This window comes from Cervus canadensis, chromosome 12, assembly GCF_019320065.1.
Source record: "Cervus canadensis isolate Bull #8, Minnesota chromosome 12, ASM1932006v1, whole genome shotgun sequence".
NCBI classification, from domain to species: Eukaryota; Metazoa; Chordata; class Mammalia; order Artiodactyla; family Cervidae; genus Cervus; species Cervus canadensis.
In genome coordinates this window covers 58736031-58752929 of record NC_057397.1, presented here as the reverse complement: position 1 = coordinate 58752929, position 16899 = coordinate 58736031, and the positions used below count along the sequence as shown (strand labels likewise).

At 36.1% G+C, this 16899-nt stretch overlaps 1 protein-coding gene across 6 annotated transcripts in view; it reads right to left on the bottom strand.

Annotated features, from left to right (window-relative positions):
* Nucleotides 1-16899, bottom strand: part of UBR5 (ubiquitin protein ligase E3 component n-recognin 5) — a 133864-nt gene that overhangs the window by 20300 nt on the left and 96665 nt on the right. For all 6 annotated transcript variants that reach the window (XM_043484024.1, XM_043484026.1, XM_043484029.1 and 3 more), the window contains exons 26-45: nt 14457-14554; nt 13669-13817; nt 13266-13357; nt 12261-12407; nt 12053-12171; nt 11843-11969; nt 11634-11763; nt 10344-10504; nt 9986-10225; nt 8194-8317; nt 7449-7560; nt 6292-6423; nt 5673-5930; nt 4865-5133; nt 4481-4692; nt 3473-3703; nt 2924-2997; nt 1753-1925; nt 1549-1662; nt 418-638 (exon numbers count right to left, since the gene is read on the bottom strand). In XM_043484024.1, the coding sequence (XP_043339959.1) occupies nt 418-638; nt 1549-1662; nt 1753-1925; nt 2924-2997; nt 3473-3703; nt 4481-4692; nt 4865-5133; nt 5673-5930; nt 6292-6423; nt 7449-7560; nt 8194-8317; nt 9986-10225; nt 10344-10504; nt 11634-11763; nt 11843-11969; nt 12053-12171; nt 12261-12407; nt 13266-13357; nt 13669-13817; nt 14457-14554 (3183 nt within the window). The remainder of the gene's footprint in view (nt 1-417; nt 639-1548; nt 1663-1752; nt 1926-2923; nt 2998-3472; nt 3704-4480; nt 4693-4864; nt 5134-5672; nt 5931-6291; nt 6424-7448; nt 7561-8193; nt 8318-9985; nt 10226-10343; nt 10505-11633; nt 11764-11842; nt 11970-12052; nt 12172-12260; nt 12408-13265; nt 13358-13668; nt 13818-14456; nt 14555-16899) is intronic.

Here is a 16899-nt window from a genome sequence, read left to right as displayed (position 1 = left end):
ACCAAGCAAATGTGTAGATCACAAATCTAGAAACTCTTTTTTTCACATGCCATCCTCTCCCCCCAACCACCACATCTAAGCTCCGGCTAACAAGTATGTAACTGGCAATCTGATGTGGATATATACTTTAACTCAGCACTGAACATTAAAAACAGAGTCACAATTTCTCCAATAAACAGAGAAAATCAGAACGCCAATCAGTGACAAAACAGTCACAACCCCCTCCCCCCAAATTCAGAAATCTCTTAATATTTTAAATATCTGATTATAAACTAGGAAAACAAAAATAATAACATTCCATCCTATTATTTATATACAAATGAAATAGATTATAAATTTCCTAAATAAAAATTCTTATAAAAATTATAGTAGCCATAAAGGAACAGCACAGAAAAACTACCTTCATTTAACAAATACCTGAAAGATGTAAGAGGTGGCCCTTCACTTTCAGTCAGTCCTATTTCTGCCAGTAAACTGCTTTTCAACTGTGCCGCGAGGTCATGAGCAGATGGGCCTGGCTTTGAACTCTCGGCTTCCTCTGGCACCACATTCTGTTCTTCTCCTTCCTTTTTTTGACGATTTTGCATGTTCATTACATTTTTCAAATTGGCAGCGTAAGACATTTTAGTTGGAAGAACCTATGAATTTTTACATTTAAATGTTAGATATTAAGAATAAATTGACTATAATTTCCTTTTCAACTTACTAATATTCAACAGAAATCACATGGAAGTTCAATAATCCCTTTCTGGTACTTCTAGTTAGGAAGATGCAACCTATTTCTTGTCTGATTCCCACAGCTGAGCACCAATTCCATGCATTTACCACACCACAGCAGCCTTAGAGAACTTTAAAAGGCATCTTTGTAATATTTATGGTTACTTAAGCATCTTATGTACATCAAATCCTCCCCTGTCACTTAGATAATGATGAAAATTCCATTCAAGTACATGTCTTCTATATGCCTGCTCTTAAACATGTTATTACTTTTCCACTGGAGAAACAGGACAGTGTAATTTCAGGCTCAAACTAGATCTGTCACTTCACTCATTGTCTAACAATAGACATCCCCACATGAAATTCTTGTAACCTTTCTATGCCTTACCCATAAAATCATGACAATAATGTTTTCTACCCAACATAGTTATAAAGATTAATTGAGACAGTGCCCAGGAGACAGAATTTTTCAACAAATATTAGGTATCATTCTTAATATTACTTTATTCCCATTCTAGGTTCAAAAAGAAAAGTTACAAGTTAATATATATGCTCATATGTGCAAAAATTTAAATATTCAGTAGCATTACAACAATCAACCCTGAAATAGGCAAAGCACATAATGAAACTACCATTTTACAGGTGCATTAGCCTTACATACAGCAAGTCTCAAAGTAGACTAATGATATTGTTGAATTCATAAGAATTTCTGATACTTCTATTATTTGGATAACTACAATATTCTGAATTAACGCATTTCCAAAAAACTGAATGCCTGGATAAGTGTTCAGCTTACAAGTATCATATTGCAATTGATTTTTACTATCTTACCTCAAGGCAGTTTCTATCCACTGTAACCTCCATTAAGCATTTCCCACTGCTGGCAGATGAAGAATAAAGACCCTGACTTGGGCGGCCAAAAAGATCCTCCTTTCTAGCATTTGGCTGGAATTTTAACAAAAATACAACAGTTACACTGAACACTTAAATAAGTTCAACTGAAAAGAAACCTTAAGGCTAGTTCATTTAAATCACCTGCAACAGATGTGGCTGATCAGCCAAGGGGATGGCTTCAGCCAGAGGCACTTCAAATGGATTTGGGGGTATACACCCAAGGAACGTCATGGAGTCTGAGCGTCGGAAAAATGGATGGCTTTGGCCAGTTTCTGCGGGAAGAGAGTCATCATCCTTATCATTCAAAGTAGCACCTAAACATGAAGAGATAAAATGTGGTTGTTTTAGAAAATTAACTATTGGGGAAGGATAAAAGATTCCTCGTCTGCTCAATCCAAAAATCCTATTATCTCTTGATAAAATTTTAATGTCACTCAAAAACAACAGTCTAAAATTATGTTAATATTTTAAAGTGGTAATTCAAAATACTGGTTTTAAATGGTTACAATGATAAAATTTATGCGTATTTCAATATAATAAAAACTTGCAAAAAATACGAGCAGTAACAAATACTGTTCTATTTTGCATTGAGTGGACACTAGCCACATCTACCTCTTATCTCCCTGGAGATTCAGACCTGAATATAGCCAATTTCCTGAGCGTATTCAGGATCTGGTGCACTGATGACTCCAAAAGGAGGAGAAAATAAGGAGCTAAAATTTAAGCATTTGCTTACTTCTAAGTTCTGCTTCCTCTATAAGCAGATAAAAAGAGAAATGTCTGGGCAACTCAAGTAACCCAACAGGAAATCAGCCCACCAACACCGACTCCCATTAAAGGAATAAAACTTTTGTCAGTGCTTACAGTATGCTGTGAAAATAGCAGTGAGCTATGGCTGGGTTCTCAAAAACTAGAAATTAAATGCATTAATTGTTAAGTTCCAATGAAATTTATGAGTTCCATTTTCTTGACACACTCTATTTTGCAGCAATATTAACAAAAGTTCTGCTAAAATTCTATTTAAATGTATGTATTACCAACACACATAAAAGTAAACATAAAAGATGCAAAGGAGAGATACAAAATCAAAACAAAAAATATCAATTACTAAAAAGTTCATTAATTCTTATTTATGAAGTAAGTAATGCAAGAATGTATAAGGAAAAATGGACAGAAAATGCAAGAAACGGGACATAGAGAAGAAAAGAGAAATTCCCACCCAGACAGAAAATAATGAAGTTAAAAAGCTTGAAGGGGAAATACTGAGGCAGCCATTTCTTGAAGTAGGTTAGCAGATTTTCTGTACACTAACTTTGATTGGTGTCATCATCATTTTCATGTTCTGAATCTTCATTATCAATACCAAGTTCCAAGAGTTCTCGCGTCCTTAAAAAGATAAGTGAGTCATTTTACATGAAGTATTTCATGCTCTATGAACAGGAGCAAAGGTGATATAAAAACACTGAAGAGGTCAGTTTAGTACCTAACCAATTTTGATTACTGCGATAGAAGTTTCAGATCCTGGGGATGGAAGACTGATCAGCCAAATGTACTACAATTACAAAATAGGCTCAAAAGAAGCAAAAGGCTAATCGCATCAGGAAATAGTGAGTCCTTACACAAACTCAGAAACATGATAAACAAATCAGGACAAACTATCTCAAACATAAAGCCTAACTGGATTCTTAGATTTCATAATTTAAGTGAGGAGTGGCTACAGAGAAAGGCTGGATAGACTCAAGCCAACCTGCCCACATGAAATATTCCTGTACTATTTCTCCCTACTCCAAAAATCAGTGTACTAATAAAGATCACACTGATCAAGTATTTCTTATATTAATTTCATGGCAGGTATGAATACCTTTTGCGTTCCAGCTGAGGTGTGTCCAATGTTGTCTGCTGATTCATCGCTTTAATCCAATATATAAGTGCTTGAAAAACATATGCCACATGCTTCAGTGAGCAAACATCCAAAACTGGAAGAACATCGGAATGCTCATCATTATGAGACCTCATTAAAGACAGAGCGTAATTGAGGAAGTCGCCTCGAGCAGACATCATTCCCTGACGGGCACTAAGCAATGTGGCACGTCTACAGGGATTAAAAAAAAAAAAAAATACAGAATGTTTACAAAAAGAACACAAATGTGAAATTTACCACTGTTATAAACATGCAAAATTAGGAACTGGGACTATTCATAAATAAAAGCTAATTAAGCCTGGGCTCTACTTTAGAAATAGAATCACTGAGTATTATTTACAGTACTGTACATTTATGAAGGAAAGAAATTCCCATGTCCTTTGGATTGCCAGAAGGTACTTCTTCCCTAGAGACAATGGTTCTCAAACTTGTGTCCACCAAAATCACTTGGAAGGGTTGTGAAAACAGCTTGCTGGAACCAGCCCTATAGTGTCAGAAGAATGGGGTGGAACCCAAAATCTGTATTTCTAACAAGCTCTTAGGTGATCCTGATACTGCTCTTCTGGGAACCACACTTTGAGAATCACTGCCTAAAATGACACCAAAAGCAAAAGAAAATGAAGAGCAATAGACTTTACCCAAATTAAAAAACATGTCCTTCAAAGAACACCACAAGAAAGTGAAAAGACAACCCACAGAACAGGACATAGTTTCTGCACATCCTGTATCTGATAAGGAACTTGTATCCAGAATATATAAACTCATAAAATTGAATAACAGCTTGGATTATAGCTTGTTTTGTTTCAACTACACAACAATTTAAAAGAAGTAACGCAAGGCATGTATTTCCTCCTTTACAACAGAGTGGGGTCTCATATAATGGCAATCAAAAAGCTCTCAATTTCTAGGATAAAAGGTTCCTGTCAAAACAGACAAAGAATTTCATACCGTCTGCCTTCAAGGGTTCGTAAACTAGCCTCTTCTCGTGCGGTCATCCTTTCTCTTCGAGCTGAGTTCTGAGAAGCGTGGAGAGGGTGATTGGGATGTCCTGGATCACCAGCAGATGCTAATGCAGAACCATAACGTAATTGAGCTTCAGTAGAATCCATAATACTGACCATCCAGTTCCAAGTGGGAATAAGCTTTTCTTCTACATAGTTCTACAAAGACCAAACTAAAACAGTTAAAACTACCCAGATAAAGTTAAATTTGATAGAGTAATATGATATAGACATTTAAGTACTTGTAACATTCACTCCATCATACTGGAATTTTCGTTAACAGATGGCCAAAAAATATATTTGAATGAGTAATTTTTCAGTGGTTTCATACCTGTAAATTTACTGCATCTTGGTAAGTCAACTTCACAGCTGCTGGAATCTGAGAGTAAACTAGGTGATTATACTTAGGAATAAGGCCCATCAAGTCCGAGATCTGTCTGATGACAATGCTATAGGCCCTGGCTAAACTGCTTGCAGACGTTAAGTAGCTGCTGGCATTGCTAGCTTCCAAAGCAGCTGCTGCAGCGGCAGCACTCGTGCTGATGGTACCGCTCCGGCGTAGGTTGGAAGGATCGATGTAAATCAGACCCGCTGAACTTGCTATCAGGAAAGAAAAGACAACCACAATAAGTTAATGTCACTTGCTAACAGTGTTTCTCTAACACTGTACATGTCTGAAGTAAAAGGTCAATTACATTAGTGAATGTGGTAAATGAGCATTTCCTTTAAGCCACTCTAATTTGGGGTGGGGAATGATGAAGGTAAGAATTATTAATACTGTAATGTTCTCAACTAGGGCAATTCTGCCACTGCCTCCCTATGTAGACACGGGCAGTGCTGTAGACATTTTTGGTTGTCACAACTGGGGGGAGTGCGCTCCTGGCATCTAATGAATGCAGGTCAAGGATGCTTCTAAACACCCTACAGGGCATGATTATAAATTAATTATTCAACTCAAGGTAGCAATGGTGCAGAGACTGAGAAACCCTGCTATAAGCAATAAGTAAATAATTCTGTATTTGAACTCAGCAAAACAAAGAAAAACTATTATGAAATTATTTAATCTGTTCTTTAGAGGAAAATGTGTAATTTTTAAACCTATTTAAGCACTCTCAGGAACACCAAGTTTACAGACTTGCCTGCTGGTGTGGATGTGCTAGAAGGCGCTGTGCTAGCTGCCCGCTGGTGCTGGGTGTTGCGGACAGCCCACTGCATGGACCGAGGAGCTTGGGCAGCACCGTTGGCATGTGAGCTATTTGTGGTTCTCTCCAACGGCTCATCAAGCATAAATGTCTCTTGTTCTATGTCGTCACTCTGACTACTGCTGCTATCAGAATCACTTGAGTCATTTGATTGCGAGTCATCTTCAGAAAAGAAGGCAGGAACACTGCTCGCACCTAAATTTTTAATTTTTAAACCAAAATCACTGTGAGTTTGTTGGTATTTAAAATTACAGTGTACCCCTCATTTAGGAAAATATATTAAACAGAATGCCAATATTTCACAAAACCCATCATTGAAATACTCTGGAACTCTTCAATGAACCTTAAAATTAATTCATTATTTAAAAACCAGAGAAGTGAACCAGAAAAAAAGAGAGTCAATGAAATAATAATCTTCTTCACTAATATCTCTAGAGAAACAAAGTTTTTAAAAAAAGGGTTAGCCACCCTTGGGACTATCATACGGAGCACAGTTTAACCAATTCTTCACACACAACCTTAGTATAAGCAAGAAAACTGCTAGAAGGTAACATACCTGCTTCTGAGCCAGCAGTTGCTGCAGTGACAACACTTCTACGCCCACTAGCATTATCTTGGTTGCTATGGTTACTTTCACTGTCACTTTCTGTTTCAGCTGCTGCTAACAAGTCCAGCTCCATGTCACTCCCTAGCAAATATATTTAAACAACAAGAAAATAAGGTACAAACTCACTATTGATCAAGACAGGCTGATAATACAGAATACTGTAAGGGTGGGGAGGGAGGGGAGCGGGGCAGAGAGAACTGCTAAGTACTAAAGTATGCATAACTGCTCACTTAACAGAAGAACGACCAGGTAAATCATGGTACTCAATGAACACAGACACAAAATTTGGCCTGCATAGCCTTCGGTAAAAAATATTAGGCAGCAGGACTTCAACAAGTAGATAGAGCTCGGGGTTAGGGCCACTGCTCCATTTTCATCAATTTTACATATTGGGATTCCAAGAGCGGAAGAAGGCTAATAAACATGTGTATCCTTTGTATTTCATTGTATATACACACACGTCATAACATACTAAATTATAAATTTTCAACATGTGTGGTTTATTGCATGTCAATTAAACCTCAATAAAGCTGATCCCCAGAAGTCTATTCTATGGCTATTAAGAAGAATGATGACTATGGAGCAAAAAGGCCTAAGTGAAAAAACAAAGTAAAAAATTTACACAGAATATGAAAGACACACATGGGAATGGGGGGTACAGGGGAGGACTGAGAGTAAAAACACACGCTGTTAGCATCTGGGTGGGATTATCGGTTGTTTTCCCTTTCTCCAATTTTCAAATGTTATGTTGGTTATGATTATTTTGATTTTCAAAAGCCTTTTAAGAAAACAGAAAGTGTAAACCAAAAGGTAAATGGACAGATGATAAATTATTTTATACATGTAAACATATAAAAGTCTATACATTGGGTTGGCCAAAAAGCTTGCTTGGGTTTTCATAAGATGTGGAAAAGCCCAAGTGACCTTTTTGGCCAATCCAGTATTTTCATTTATGTGTGTAAAATTCTGACAGATACTACAGAATCCCCTGGCAGAGGTAAGCTGAACATTTCACTATACATCAAGCACTACTTCCTCTGTATTAATCTCTCTTCAAAGGCACCCGGTTTTCTCATACTGGGTAATTTTGCCAATAACCTGCATACCGTCTTCATCATGCTCATCGTGCTGTCCCTCTGCCTCAGCATTTTCTTCCCCATGTTCTTCCTGTTCGTCATGGTGATCCTCTTCTCCAGCCACACCCTCCACCACCTCAACCTAAATCCAGATCTTATTTGTAGACAATCAAAGTACATAATAAACCCACATCTCTACCAGTATTCCCCCACAGCATTTAGTAACTAAAATACAAAGATCACTAACTATAGGGAACTGTAACACTAAGCAGTTTTGAAATTTTTCATTTGCTAGTGAAAATTTGGTATCAAAAATTATGCCAACATACCCCAAAGTTTATGATTACTATCCATACACAGAACCTTAAAACTAGAAATATAAAAACTGTGTGGGGAGTATATGTTTTTTAAACTTCAGCAATTATAAAATTTATATAATAAATATGCAGCAGCCTCTCTACCTTCAAATACATTGCACAAAACTACTAAAACTTTCTTAACATTGAGAATTCTTAACATTGAGAGTATCTTTTCTGTGAACCCTTAAGTAGAGTTACGTTTATTTCTAAGTTCTTATTAGCCAGTAAAACAAGGATTATTAACATATTTTAATATATATAACTACAAATGAGAACCTATAACGGAAGTCTAAAAGGTAGAAGCATATACATGTAACAGTGGTAAGCTACCGTTAATAAAACTTCTAGTGACTACTTTCCCCTTCCCTCCCAAATAAAAGCCTCGCATGTACCACAGTTAAAACAATTAAAACCACCTCTTCCACGTCTGCTGAAACAATATCATCCTGCTCTTCATCTCGGCCGCGAACAGGCTGTGACTGGCTGATGCGCCTCTGCTGTGGGTTGCGGATGATGTAGGATGACTGAGACTGACTGGAGCTGTAAGGAAGCGGCTGATGAGCTCGCTGCGGGCACCGCCCTGACAGACAGCGCAGAACTCTCAGTGGTACTCAACGTGGTTCACAACCTGCTATTCCCAATCTGACCGAATGTTTCTTGGAAACCAGCAATAATTAATCTGACCGAATGTTTCTTGGAAACCAGCAATAATTAATCTATGGTATATCAGAAAATGTGTAGCCCCAAAGAAATCATCTTACCTGAGATTTAACTTATAAATCTCAGAATGGTTTTTATTTTTAGTAAGACATTTCAAATCTGTGTTAATGCACATACTTTTTTGAGTTCTCCCCACTGAAATATTTCTACAGAGACAATGTTTCCTTTTCCATCTCTAAACCTTTCAACTTCCAAGGTTCTGGTACCAGCATTCACCCACTAAGGAGAGCTCCTTATTTACAAGTAACCTACGCTTTAAGAGATTTGACTAACATGACCTACTTTGCATCAGCTTATTAACCATTGACTTGCTGATGAGTGTGGGGAAAAAAATAAGTTCAGAAGTACAATTATAAAACAAATCATAAAAAAAGATGGGGTGGCAAAATACTGGGTTGGCCAGAAAGTTCGAATTTCTTAAAAATGTGAGTCATAAACAGGCAAGAATGGACAGATGTCTCCATTATAAAAGATGCTTAAGGTGTCTCTTATACACCTTAGAAACTTTGCAACTCAAAAGTGTGGCCTTGAGAGCAGCAGTATTGGCACGGTCCTATCTGCGAGTTCACAAGAAATACAGACTCTCAGGCCCCACCCAAACCTCCAGAATCAGCCTTTGCATTTTAATAAGACACCCAAGAGTTCTGCATGCATGTTAAAATTTGAGAAGCATTGTGATAAAAGACCCCAGAACATTTTAGTTGCTAAACATTCTGACTCAGCTAACTTAGAGCCTAGTTAGGTAAACTACTAAACAAATTGAAAAATTAGATTTAAGATTAATGTTGTACACTAGAATTGAATTGTTTTAGTCTTATCCTATATAACAAGGATCCCCAAACTCCAGAATCGAATGCAGGATGACTGAGGTGGAGTTGATGTAATAATAACAGAAATAAAGTGCACAATAAACGTAAAGTGCTTGAATCATCCTCACTCCAGTCCACGGAAAAACTGTTTACCACAAAATCGGTCCCTGGTGACACAAAGGCTGGGGACCACTACTATATAATATGAGTGCACAAAATAGTTTAAAATTCCACCATTCTGTTGTTATTTAGATTATATAATAACCTTCCCCCCTTGCCCAAGGCTTTGGACACAGAGAAATGTTAAGAAGTCTTTTCATTCTTCAGCTTGGCCTTCTAGCAGGCTATATTTAAAGGTAAGAAAAAAAACAGAAGTAATGAGGCACAGAAGCCTAAAGTAAACTTTCTTACCAGATTACTTTTTTGGTATAATAAAAAGTGCCTTTCTGAACAAACAAACCAAATCGCCCTCCCCATTATATGTCTATTACTTTAGATGTACAGACATATAGTTTTTAAAGGGCTTTTCACATGTTCCAAACAAGATAGTATCTTTACCATTTGTTAAACAAATGATCCTGTACACAACCAGAGTGCCTATGCCTCAGGTTTAGCTTAGTTTTAATAACATCTGTGACGTTTGCAGAGAAATAATCAGAATGTGTTACCAGAAATTTACCTGCTAGACTGATCAGATGATGGCCGTGGTGGCAGAGGTTCCACAGAAAATAATTCCTCGCTGCCCTGCATGGCATCTATGCTGGTACTTGCCAGAGTAAAAGGGGCAGTTGGACGAGCAATACCCATTCTGACAGGAACAATCAGTGACTCTGCTACATTGCACAGTTCTTCTACTGCGTAAGGCAGCAGTGCTTGGAATACACGCTTACATTTTCCTATTGGCTGTGGAATAAAGTTGCTAGAGCAAAAATGGAAATATAGAAATCTTTTGAATCCTTTCATATACATAATTTTATCATTATCACAAAAAATGTGTGTAAAAAATATAAAAGCCAAAATCAAAAAGAATGCCTTACTTTTTCTTTTTAGATGAAGCCATTTCCACACTGAGAATGACAAAAACTCTTGCAACTGATCGCAAAAACCTCATTGTCACAGCAATAGCTTCTTCTCTTCGTCCCGGCGTGTATTTGTTCTGGAGTTCTTTCACTAGTGTACCTAGCAGAGTATCTAAAAGCTTTAAAACCAGTAGTCACGCTGTTAATGTTGAGACATCTTGTAAGATGTAGGCATTCATAAATAAAAAGTTCTAACATGTTTTCAATATTAACATTTCACGATAAAAATATAAAAATATATTGAATCAACACAATGTCAGTGATTTAACTTTGTGCCACATGCCCACTACTATGCTTGACTTACAGTGGGTCTCAAATGTCTGATTTCTAGTTTCCAGCCTTAAACTCCTATGTGTAACAACTAATATTTAGAAGACCAATACCTAATATGTCCAATCAAAGAAAGAATATATATCACTCAATATATAGGATACTTAACAAAATATGAAAGCAGACTCAGATGTTTAATGAATTCATAATCCCACCCGTCTCATTTAACCATTATTATTACTTTCTAGCCTCATTTCTATACATGGTCTATCATAAAATTACTAATTAAAGAGAGCAGCCAACTTCACATTGTTTTCCCTGTTGTTTTTTAAATGGTACTTAAAATAACCTTTATTTTTAAGTCGCTGCATTGTATTTCAGTAAGTGGTTGGACTATAATTGGATGTAATATTCCTCTATTATTGGATCTATAAAGTATACCTAGCTTTTAATTTTATATTGTTTTATGACACAGTGTTTCTCTTTCTCATATTACAGATAACTTCTTTAGGACAATTTCTAAGGGCAATGTTAGTTTTATGGCTCCTGATATTGCCAAGTTGTTTTCCAAAGGAGTACCAAAAGAAGGGTCACCTCATCAGTATACAACTATGTTCTTTTTGCCATAACCTCTCCAGCAGTGGGTTTAACAGTTTATATTCTTTTCTAAATTCACAGCAAAAGGAGATACTTTTTAAAAATCTGCACTGAGTTATTACTAATTTAGAACCCTGCTTCACACATTTTTATACTGTATTTTTAATACACTCTAGGATTTGTATTTAGAATGAAAAAAAGGAGCTCTCATTGATTAATTTAAAACGAGAAACTTAAATCACCTCCAAAAATCCACCCCCCTTAATGTAGTATTTAATTAGCACTTACTGGTGCATGGGAGCTTGAATCAGTAAAATTATGGGAAACTACGTAACACATACCCTTTCCATGTGCTTGTAAACAACCATTCAGAGGACTTACCAGGATGTCTGCGGTACACTTGACGATAAGGCAGTGAGTGAAACAGTCCAACCGAATCGTGCCGCTCTGCTGATTGAGGTACACTTGCTCCTCTGGCAAAAGATGGCCTATCCTGCTGCTGGCACTGAGACTTGAGGGAAAGAGAAGGCACTGTAACTACCTACACTAGCACAGGAAACAAGTCTAAAAAACTTTCAATGGATACATACGGGTCTTTATTCTCCTGTGATCCAAACATAATCATAGATTTCAAAGCATTCCAGTCCTGCAGAACACGCTCCAAAGCAAGCTGGGCAAATCTTGGTGGCTCTAAATCATGATCAGGCATATCCGAATCTACAAAGAAAAGAAGAAAAGTGGCTAAGGCAGAAATACACATACAGATTTTCCTAGGTGTCGTAAGTGTCAAAGCAACTCACCTTCAGGGCTGGCTGTCTTCCGGTTACGATCCTCCCTGATTCGAGGAGGTCTGTACTGGCAGTGCTCTACCGTCTGCCTCGCAACCGTCTGCACTAAAAAGAGTAAGAGGTGCTCTCCTCTGCAAGACAGAACACTGTTATGAGGAGGCTACTCACCTATGCTGTGCTTTCACAACGTAATTTATGTCCTAAAAATCCCACGACTTGCCTGCTATTTGGCAGAGTGACCAAATTAGTAGCAGTGAGCAGGCGATAAAGTAGATCAAGACGAGCAGATTTCTGTCCAGCAATAAGAGTTTTACATTTACATTTCTCCCAACAATCACAATAGGCTGTTGGTGATGTCCGTTTGAGTCTAGAAAGAATTCATACACAAGTACAAACACAGAAATTTTTTAAAAATACAAAGGTCTATATTGATATTACAGAGGCCTAACTCATTGAAACTCAAGAGAAACCTTGTTAACTTTCAAATGCAGAGTGTAACTGTTAATACAGCAAGGATTACTTCAGTGGTATAAAGTCTGTAAAGCAATACGTAAGAAGAGGTATCTTAACTGTTTTGCCCACCACCACGTAGCATCTAGCACAGTGACGGCACTTGTTAGTAAGCAATCAATAAATAAGTAGATTATCACTTTGAGATATTAAAATAAGATGAACATACCATCCAGAATTCTTTTAATAACAATTATAAAAGTATCAGTACAGTATCTATAAAAAATTTCCACTTGTCCCACATACTTATTGAAAGCACAACGGATGGTTTTTACAAACCAGTTCTCTATTAACTATTACATCTATAGCACAGCCATAGGTGATGTCCCTATTGAGACCTTGAGGCACTGCAAATGTTAGTGCTGGGTTATTTTATGCTTCTTAGGTCGATGAATGTGAAAACTAACAAACTAGCCATAGCAACTCTATTGCTAGATGAAGGTTATTACACTTAGCTTAAGAAATAAACAAGGCACAGGCTAAACCATGACTCCCTTAATGCCTTCAGTGATTTCCAGCTAACAGACCGCACTACAGGGGACCTGAGACTTTGGTTGGAGAATACAGACAAAAACATTCTGTATATATATGTTTCTTAAAAGACTGATTCTAGTTACAATGTATGATCACGTATTTCTTGCATATCAGGCTATTTTTAATATGGCAGTATGAATCTAAGTAGTTTACAGCATTAAGAAACTAAAATCGCACTCACTTGCAATCATGACCTTTATGACAAACCCTTGCACATTCCGTACAACAACAGAGCGACTCCAACAAGCCACAAGTACGACACTCAAAAATATCCTAAAATTAAAAGGATATACTTTTTAAAAGAATGATATGTATATCTCAAAAGGATTATTTCTGGTATTTTCTAAATTCAATCACAACAACAGTACAGCAAAATTAATGTGCTCTGGAAACAGTCACACATGGATATACAAATGGGAATCAAAATTACCAGAAGAGCGAAAATGATTTATATCATCTAAAAAAAGTAGTATAATTAAACAATAGACTTCCAATTCCAAAGCTAAGAGCTATAACTTCAGTGATGGTCAAGGGGAAGAAAAGAAAATCTGAAGATAGCACAAATATAGGTAAATGTAAAATACCTGGTTAATGTGCTCTGCTCCAGTCCATGTAAAACTGCAGGTATCATTACAACATAAGACATATAAAGGAGAGTCATCAGGGTTGGTACCTGATGGGCAAACCATGCCCATAAATACATCTTCCTCTTTTTCACTTGAGGATACTTCAGCTAAGATTAAAAACACAGTAGTTCATACATTAAGAAAGAACTTAAGCACTACTCTCCTCCAATGGAAAAGTTCTAACATTTACACAGTATAAACCAGAAACTACTACATATTAATAAAATAAAATGACATACAAAGTTAACATTGCAAAGAAATCCAGTCAATTCTGGTGCAAAGTAAAGCAAAGTATAATTACATCATAACCAAACAAGATAATAATACAAATACATCAAACACCAGCCATCTAAGTGCTCAACTCTACCTTACGCAGTTAAGATTCAAGTTCTAGCTCTATTTAACAGATTACAGATAATCACATAAATTATTCATAGCCACTATTTTTCAAAAGATAACTACTGAATCTTTTAAAGGCTGGATGGAAAGAACTGATATTCCTTAACGCTTTCTATTAGGTGGTAAATCCCAGTCAGAAAGAACAATAAGACATCTGGTCTGTTCTTTCCATAAAATTTTATCACCAATACCAATTAACAGGCTGACAGAATATATGCTTGAAAAAAAGTACATGAGTTTTATACATATACACAAAAGAATTACCTTGATAGTTTCTAATCAATTATAGAAGAGAATCTAGTCAAATTAAAAAGTAAGCAACTCATTTAGAACTTGAAATAAATTACCTTTTGCAATTTTCTGGGCTGTTTCTAAGATGGTAATTGCAGCAGGATAAGCTCGGCCACTTACAGCAGACATAAATGGGGTCATACCTCTTGCATCCCTAAAATAAGAAAAATTATATATAAAAATAGTATCAATTATTTTCCTTCCTGATATTACAAAAGAAATATATGTTCAGGATGAAACAAAAAACTAGTCATGTTTTAGTAGATAATGTCAATGCTCAAAGAAAATCATTGGTGGTATTTTCTGGTCTCATATTATCTCATTTAAGAAAGTCACTTCTGTGGAATCTCTGTGTCTCTAAACCATGCTTTCCTTTCTTGGCTTTACTGACTTTAAAGAATACAGCAAAGGTTCTGGAGTAAACTAATACTTTCTAGATGTGGGCATAGTAACAGGCTCTATCTCATACAATTTTGAGGAAGTATAAAAGAATTATTACTTCAATTCAACAGACTGCCTAGCAAAAAACATGTATTCAGTAAGTGTTAACTATTATTATTACTAAGAATTTCTACTTTAAAATGTACTTTGAATATTCTTCACTGAATTTCTATTCCCTTCTAGACCCTTGCATTTCCCAAAAGTCAGTTTCTCAGCCATTTGTACCTCCCTCTCTTCCATTATAGAAACTACCACTTCTCTGACAATAATACAGTTCCAACATCTACATTTGCTTATTTGATAAGCCTATTTAAGATTTCCCAGTGATACTTTACATTCAACATATCTAAAACTCAAATAATCTTTCTCTTCAAAACTGCTCTCTACCTAACTTATCTATGTCACTTAACAGTATCACTGTTCCAAGTAACTTCAGACAAAAAATGTGGATTCTTCACCAAGTCTTTTACCTAAACCATGTTTTAATGCATCTTTCTTTTCCATTTTCAACAACTCTTTAGTTCAGTTTATTGCAACACACATATTAAAGGCTATAATAGACATATAAAACATACTTGACTCTTTCTACTCTTGCCTATTTTAATCTCTTTTATACCACCATCTCATTACTATTCTTATAATCCCACTTTGATAATATTACAGTCTAACAAAGGCAGTTATTCAGAGCACTGAAGCCCAAAGAACAGAGACCAAAGTGGCGATTTTGACCTATTTTTTCTGATTCACTCGCAATTGTTCTAATTCTTCACTCTGAACTGGATGAATTATGATTTCTTAAAATACTCATACTTCTCCATGTTGTTGCTCCTTCTCCCTATTTCTCATGGTTCTACTCAAACGTAATCTTCATAAGGCTGCTTTCTGTATAGTGAACACATTTCTCCCTCCTGTTACTCCAAAGTATACTTATGTGTCCCTTTAGCCAGACTCAACCAAGGAAAAAGCTCAGATAAGTAAAATCAGAATTAAAAGAGAAGTTACATCAAACAAGTAACAAAGCAAGTAACAAAGCATCATAAGAGATTTACTATCAACTATACACCAATAAAATAGACAACTTAGAAGAAATGGATAAACCGAGAGACATACAATCTCCCAAGACTGAATCAGAAAAAAATTAGAAAATATGAACACAACGATTATCAAGAATGAAACTAAAAATGAATGAAACTGATGGGACTTCCCTGGTCTAGTGGCTAAAACTCTAGAAAAAATATCAGCAAGACAAATCCAGCAATACACTAAAAGGATTATATACGATGATGACGTGGTGCGGGAGTGGGGGGCACGGAGAATTTATCTTAGGACGCAAGTACTGTTCAATATCCACAAATCAGTCAACATAATACACTATATTAACAAATTATAAAACGGTATGATCATCTCAGTAGAAACAGAGAAGGACTGAGACAAAATCTAACATATGATAAAACTCTCTAGAAAGTGGATATAGAGGGGATGTATCTCAATATAATAAAGGTCATATACTGACAGGCCCACAGCTAACATCATAATAAAAGGTGAAAAGTTGAAAGTATGTCCTCTCAGATCAAACAAGGATACCCACTCTCACCACTTTTACTCAACAAGTTATTTTAAGTCCTAGCCACAGCAGTTACACAAGAAAAAGAAAAAAAAAGTATCCAAATCAGAAAGAAGTAAAATTATCACTATTTGTAGATGATATATACATACAGAAAATTCTGAAGACGCCACCAAAAAGCAATTAGAACAAATAAATGAATTAAATTGCAGAAAACTAAAGTAATATGCAGAAATCTGCTGCATTTTATACACTAACCACAAACTATCAGAAAAAGAAATTAAGAAAACAGTCCCACTTATGATCACATCAAAAGTAACAAACTACTTAGGAATACATCTAACCAAGGAGGCAGAAGACCTATACTTGGAAAACAGTAAGACACTGATGAAAGAAATTTAAGATGACACAAATGGAAAAATTAACCTTGCTCATGGATTGGAAGAATATTACTGAAATAACCATACAATTCAAAGCAATCTACCAATTCAAAG